Source organism: Acanthisitta chloris, unplaced genomic scaffold (genome assembly GCF_000695815.1).
Source record: "Acanthisitta chloris isolate BGI_N310 unplaced genomic scaffold, ASM69581v1 scaffold39025, whole genome shotgun sequence".
NCBI lineage: Eukaryota > Metazoa > Chordata > Aves > Passeriformes > Acanthisittidae > Acanthisitta > Acanthisitta chloris.
The window spans coordinates 1,355-8,894 of NW_008673858.1; the positions used below are offsets into that span (position 1 = coordinate 1,355).

At 43.4% G+C, this 7,540-nt stretch overlaps 1 protein-coding gene across 1 annotated transcript in view; it reads left to right on the top strand.

Annotated features, from left to right (window-relative positions):
* The first annotated feature begins 1,520 nt into the window (after positions 1-1,520).
* Positions 1,521-7,540, top strand: part of LOC103802610 (natural killer cells antigen CD94-like) — an 8,323-nt gene continuing 2,303 nt past the window's right edge. Inside the window, exons 1-4 of the mRNA XM_009075110.1 lie at positions 1,521-1,647; positions 5,008-5,106; positions 7,169-7,255; positions 7,525-7,540. The exon at positions 7,525-7,540 is cut by the window's right edge and continues 157 nt beyond it. Coding sequence (XP_009073358.1) covers positions 1,521-1,647; positions 5,008-5,106; positions 7,169-7,255; positions 7,525-7,540 — 329 coding nt within the window. The remainder of the gene's footprint in view (positions 1,648-5,007; positions 5,107-7,168; positions 7,256-7,524) is intronic.

The window sequence follows — 7,540 nt, forward strand, 5'->3', positions numbered from 1 at the left end:
TGCCTGCCCTAGATCCTTACAAGAATAAAGCGCGTGATGATGAAGCTTCGTCTTACCACTTTTGCTATTCCTGTTCTAGTAGCAGGACCTGTTTTAAAAGGTGGTTAAAAAACAACAAAGCAAACAAATAAAAAAGTTATCTAATTAACAGATTGCTCATTGAATTGTTATTGAAATAACACAAGAAAATAACTTTACATCCTTTTTTGCTCTCCAGAAGTGATATCAAGTTAGAGAAAAGTTTCCCTAAAGGCAATTTATTACATGCTTGAAAAGTTGTTGCTAAAACTGAAGAGGTTACTGTCATGAAAATCTGCAACAAAATTCAGTAACACAGACACATTTGACTTCCAGTTATGCAGAAAAGCCCTTTCCTCAATGTGCCAACACAGAGTTTTCAGGCCTGATAGATGTGTCTTTTTGCAGCATATTTAGCATGAGATTTTTATGAGGATATTATGAGTAGTGACTTCTACTCCTTGTATGCCTCTCTGTGTATCAAAGCTGTAAGGACACACTACTTCCAACCTTTCCATCGTGTCTTCTCTTTGCATATAGTCAAGATATACAGGCAAGAAATACATGCAGCTAGAGATATTTCTGCTCTGAAAATATCTGTCATCTGAACAGCAAGGCAGGAAGAACAGCCCAGTTGTTATAGTGTATTTCCAGTCCGCTGATATCATTATGTGATGGGAGACTCTGAACTTTGCACACAACAGCAGAAACAGCTGGCACAGAAATTTCTCTCTTGCAATGTCCTTCTGACTCACTCTGTGGCCACATTGTGGCTCATCATATATGGGCAATGCTTTGTTAAGGAGAATTGGTCGCTGTAGATGTTGAAGAATTACAGCTGGAGCAAGGTACTACAAAGAGCTAGAGATGGAGAGTGAGGATGGATAAGTCACAGTGACAGCAGAGAGGTCCTCAGTGTACTCTGGCCTGTCTCTGACGCAGTGGAGTGGTCACATGAATCCTACCATGCTCCTGTCCTCACCATCCTTTCAGCTCAGCTTTTCCCCTTTTAGCATTTATTTCAGTGTATTTTTGTAAAATAATTTGATTTTTCATTTATTTCGTAACAGAGTTTGGAAATGTAGGCTTTTCATGCAGCTGTTGTCTTAGACTTGTGGCCTGGCACATGAACAGGAATCTTTCACACCTTAACTCAAAATTACAACTATTTCTAAAGCATATTACTTTAAGGAGGAAAAAAAATCCTGATGTTTGCTGTGTTTATGATGTCGGATCAGGAGAATAGTTAAATGAAACAGCCTCAGGTTCCAGCCAGACACCAAGACTCCCCATCTTCACATTCAGAAAGAAAATACCCATCTTTGACAGTGCCACTTTAACTCCTTAATGTGCTTTCAATATGTTCCACTTTTGCTATGACACTAATCAGAGCAGAGCCAGCTTCCTCTGTGGTTTCTCTGGAAATGCTGAAATGGGAGCCCTTCTCATCGCCTCTGTGCTCCCACGGTGCTGCTGCCAGTGCAGGGAAGAAGTGTGACAAGATGGAGGATAATGAAGGCTACACTACTTTAAATTTACGACCCTCAACTTCAGTTGTTACTCATGTATATTTGAACAACAAGAAATGTCCTGCATTTAAGGCTCCAGCCAGATGTGTTACAGAACACAGTAAGTACTGACAAAAACAAGCTCTTCTATTCAAGTTAGGGCATAACTTATATTTGCATGATCCTGTTCATTGCTTTAGAATCCTTCTTAACTTTATAGTATATTCTTAGAAAAATGTTCATAGAAACAACACAAAGAATAGTCATAATGGAGTCTAATGTGCTATTGTTTACAATCACAGATGATATTTTTCCTGAAGCTTGTCTTTACTTTTTTCCATTTACTTCAACATAGAAGATAAATTTCCCCTTGCTATGGATTTTCTTTTCATTTTGGTAGGACTCATTTATTCCAGCAGGGCACTATAAGATAGGAAGGTACTACAGTTTTATCATATAATGCAGGCCTTGCAAATAGAATCAATTTCCTCAGGTATGGAAAGTGAAAAGGTGCATTGTTTATTGGTATTCAAAGCAAACATAAGCTCTGAAAGAGTATAGGGTTTCATTTGTTTATATGCAAAGCTTTTTTATAGAAAAACTGAGTGTTATCTGAGGTAGTAGATTGTGCCTGTGGAATGCCTAAGACCATAAAATGGTGAATTGAGTACTGTTGCTGCTGTTCATAAATTTTCCATGTGGATTGTGTGCAAAATAATTGCTGCTATTGGCAAGATGTGTAGTGTGGACAGACTAAATATCATGCTGATGCTGTCTGGAAAAGATCTAGGACTATTAATTGAGAAAAACTGCTTGACAAGGAGGAGAAGCTGTTGAGAAGCAGCAGCCAGAAAAACAAGGATAAAATATGGAGGCAGAACTTCTCAGAAAGAAACAGATTGACAAGCTGTTAAAATAGCCTTATGATATGCACCGAGAACATGAACAAATTAGGTTGGGAAGGACCTCTATAGTTCATCTTTTCCAATCTTTTTGCTCTAAAGTATGATCAAGTCACAGAATCACAGAATATTCAGAGTTGGAAGGGACCCACAAGGATCATCGAGTTCAACTCTTGGCCCTGCACAAGACATCCCTGAGAATCACACCAAGTGCCTGACAGCATTATCCAAGTTTTTTTTGAACTCTGTTGTTCTTGGTGCTGTGATCACTTCCCTGGGGAACTGTCCCAGTGCCCAACCACCCTCTGAGTGAAGAACCTTTTCCTAATATCCAATCTAAACCTCCCCTGACACAGCTTCATGCTGTTCCCTTGGGTCCTGTCACTGGTCACTAGAGAGAAGAGGTCAGTGCTGCCCCTCCACTTCCCCTTGTGAGGAAGTTGTGTACAGTGACGAGTTGTCACCTATGTCTCCTCTTCTTCAGGCTGAACAGGCCAAGTGACCTCAGCCACTCCTCGTATGACTTCCCCTCAAGGCCCTTTACCATCTGCATTGCCTCCTTTGGACACTCTCCTATAGCTTTATATCCTTTTAGCAATGTGTTGCCCAAGACAATCCCCTCCCTCGACTGGCAGTGCTGTGCCTGATGCACCACAGGACACGTTGGCCCTCCTGACTGCCAGGGCACACTGTTGGCTCATATTCCACTTCCCTGACCTGTGAGTCAGTTGCTCACCAATCACAGGACGTGTTTATCCAGTGTGTGCTGGACATTTTGTCCAGAAGGATCCTGTGAGAGACAGTATCAAAAGCTTTGCTGAAGTCCAAAAACATTGCATCAACTGGCTTCCCTTGATCAACAAGATGGGTTACCTAGTCATAAAAGGAAATAAGGTTTGACAAGCAGGACTTTCCCCTCATGAAGCCATGCTGGCTGTGACCAATGATTGCCTTGTCCTTCAAGTGTGTTTCAGTTCCTCCCAGAATAATCTTTTCCATAAACTTACCAGGCACTGAAGTGAGGCTAGCAGGCCTGTAGTTACTAGGGTCACCCTTCCTGTCCTCTTTGAAAACTGGGCAAATGTTATCCAGCTTCCAGTCAGCTTGCTCAAGGAGACTCAAAATTTTCAAAACCTTCAGGGATGGAAATTCCACAGCCTCTCTGGATGTTCACTTCAGTGCTGAAGGGGGAGAATTATTTTCCTCACGTCTAATCTGAAGTTCCCTAATGCAGCCTGTGACTGTTGTATTGTGTTCTTTCACTGTGCTTTGACTCCATCTACAAAGCCCTTTTAGTGGAGGACTGAATTTAAGTGGAGGGCTGAAATTAGGTCCTTCGTTACCCTCCTCTTCTCCAGGCCAAACAATCCTAGGCACCTATAAGGTCCCAGCCCTCCTGTGCTGGGCCGTGCAGTAGGCTGACATCACTCTTGAACTGGGAAGCTCAGCATTGGGCAAAATACTGCAGGCATGGCTTCATGACTGTCATGGAATAATCACTTCTCTCGACCTGTTAGCTGCAGTTTTGCTAGTGCAGCCCAGTGCTGGTCAGCTTTTGCTGCCACAAGGGCACACTTGAAAATTTGCATTCAACTTGTCCACCAGGACCCTGAAGCAGAGCTGCTTTCTAGTCAGTCACTCCCCTCCGTGTACTGGTGCACGGAGCTATACTGATACATACAGGTGCCAGACTTCACATGTGCCTTTGCTGAGCTGTTGCACTTAGAGATCATTCCAAGGACTTGTAGGTCCCTTTTAAAGGAAGCCCTACCCTCCAGCACATCAGTCACCACCACTGTGGTGTTATTGGTCTCTTCAAAGTGCCTTAAATGGTGAGGCTTAGGATCATCTCTCTTAAACTTGGCTATGCCAAGCCTATCTGGACTTTTGGGCACATCTGGAGGATGTTTCTTCTCACCAAACAAAGGGTTAGTTCCCTGGAGATACTTGCTCTGATGTACTGGACTCCACTACCCACTTGATGTGTGTAATACTTTTCAAATAACCTGAAGACTCTAGAAAATATATGAACAAATCATAGAGAAAACTGCAGATCACTGCTTTCCAGAAGGGAAATATAGATACATGTACACATATATGCATTTTTTTAAAAATGTATTCAAGAGATAGTCAGCTGTACAATCCTGGAGAACTATATCCCTCACATGAAGGAAACTTGGAGAAAGAGTATAAAAAAAGTTTAATGTTCAAAAATTGGAATAATTTAAAAATCCCAATCACAGGTTCCAGAAGTAATTATCCAAAACTAGGCAATTTTGTTTTATTATTTCCAAGACTGTGTGAACTGCAAAGTCTATTATTTTTACCTGTTTCATGAAAAGAAGAGAAGAAGTCTTACTCTAAAACATTAGAGCCTCAAATAATAAATATTTACAGTAGCTAATAAGTATTTTCTAAAAATAACTCCAGGAAATTCAGAACAGTGAAAACAAAAACTGAAGGAATAAAGAGACTCTGCAGAAGGGGTAAAGATGAACTGATATTGTCAGGAGGTAATAAAACTGTGGTGAGGAAAGGTACTAGTTTTGTTGCTGAATGCTTGGGTTTTTTTGTTCCAGGAGCCTCGAACTCACCTTCCCTATGGCGACCAGTGGCCTTTGCTTTCCTTGCTGTGTGCCTGGTGATGCTGACAGGGATGGTAGTCCTGCTGGCCCTGTGTGAGTACTGTGGTGGTGGGAGTGAATTCTCCCCCTGCAAACTGTCCCTGGTGTCCCTGTTCATAGAATCATAGAATCATCAAGGTTGGAAGAGACCTTGAAGACCATCAAGTCCAACTGTTCACCTAGCACTACTACTGTAACCCCTAAACCACTAAACCACATGACCCAGAGCCAGATCAAGACACCTCCTAAACACCTCCAGGGATGGTGACTCCACCACCTCCCTGGCTAGCCTTTTCCAGTACCTGACCACCCTAACAGTGAAAAAACTTTTCCTAATATCTGCTCTGAATCTCCCCTGCCTCAGCTCAAGGCCATTCCCTCTAGTCCTGTCCCTGCAGGCACGGCAGGAGGGACCATCCTCCATCTCTCTCTAACCTCCTTTCTGGTAGTTGTAGAGAGCCATGAGGTCACCCCTGAGCCTTCTGTTCTCAAGACTGAACAAACCCAATTCCCTCAGTCTTTCCTCACACAACATGTTTTCCAGACCTTTTCTGAGGCTCTTTGCCCTTGGCTGGACTCACTCCAGCACCTCAATGTCCTTTATAAATTGAGGGGCCCAGAACTGATCACAACACTGAGGTGTGGCCCCACCAGTGCCCAGTACAAGTGGATGATCACTTCCCTAGTCCTGCTGGCCACACTGTTCCTGACCCAGAGCAAGATACCAATGGATTTCTTGGTCAGTTGTGCACACTGTTGGCTCATACTGAGCTGCTATCACCAGCACTCCCAAGTCCCTTTCTGCTGCACAGCTCTCAAGGTGTGGCCCCACCAGTGCCCAGTACAAGTGGATGATCACTTCCCTAGTCCTGCTGGCCACACTGTTCCTGACCCAGAGCAAGATACCAATGGATTTCTTGGTCAGTTGTGCACACTGTTGGCTCATACTGAGCTGCTATCACCAGCACTCCCAAGTCCCTTTCTGCTGAACAGCTCTCAAGCCACTACTCCCCCAGCCTGTAGCACTGCATGGGGTTGTTGCGTCCCAAGGGCAGGACCAGCACTTTGCCTTATTGAACCTCATGCAGTTGTCCTCAGCTGCCGAGGACAGTCAGTCCAGGTCTCTCTGGAGCTTTCCTACCCTCATGCAGATCCACACTCCCACTCAGCTTAGTGTCATCTGCAAACTTACTGAGAGTGCACTCAATCCCCATGTCCAGGTCATCAATAAGGATATTAAACCGGACCAGCCCAAAACTGAGCCCTGGGGAACAGCACCAGTGACAGCTCCAGCTGGGTATAGCTCCATTCACCACAGCTCTCTGGGCCCAGCCATCCACAAGTTTTATACCCATTGAGGAGTCCACCCATCCAGGCCTTAACCCTAAAGCTTATGTCAATCTTAATGCAAAACCTAAACCTAAGCACTCTAATGCCAACCATAACCTGTAACCCCTAAACCTAACCCTAATCCTTGAAATGAAATTTAACTATAACCCTAATTAACCCAGATTCTGAAATGCATAGTTTCAGAGCTAGAAGCTCATCTCATTAGCCACAAACTTTGCAGGGAGGGCAAATCCTGGCATCAAAGCATTTGCCCAACAATTACAGCAGTTTGCCATAGAAACATTTCAGTCAACAACCAAGTATGATGCCAGAAGCATCATTTGGAAGCAGAGCCAGAGTCCTGGCTTCTCTTTGACAGGACAGAAGCATCTGCAGGTGCCCAGGACCTGCCCATGATCCATGGCATCACAGGAACGTTAGCTCAGAGGCAATTCTCCATCAAGGTTTCTAGTTTGACACCCACACTTTTCTCCCCACTATTCAAAGCTGGACTATCACCAACCCGAGATAAACTCATCTGTAGCTTTTTCCAGAAGAATTCTGAATGTCTTCAAAGGCAGAGATGTCCCCATGTTCCCAAGTGTCCTTTTCCAGTGTTTGCACAACTCTCCTGGTGAAGAAAAGAGAGATGATGTATAGACAATGGTGGATATATAAATGAAGTAGACCAAAAATAAAATAATGCAAAAAACCTACAAATTAAAGCTACAATTAAAGTCACAAATTTTTAAATACAAACTTTGGTAAGGACTTCCATGCCTTTCAGTTTTTCAGGTTTCCAAGGATCCTGAGGAAGGAAAGAAGCTGCAGGAAATGAGGGAAGCATTGTGTTTTGAAGGGAAGGCAAAAAATGGTAAATCTGGTTGTTATGCAAATAACTATAGATCACACTCTGTTCAGAAGGAGGCTATAAAATCAGAGGCAAAAGATCCAGCGGGTTAGTGTCTGATTTTAACTGTGTCAGTCTTTGAGATGTGGATATGTATACACTAACATGCAAAACAGCTTGTATCTCACCCCTCAAGAGCTCAGCAGATTCATGCTGCTCTTAATCTCTCCCCAGTCATGCCAGCAGGGAAAGCAGGGAAACCTGTGAGATGGAGCCCCTATGGAGACTCACAGGTCTCCATAACACTCT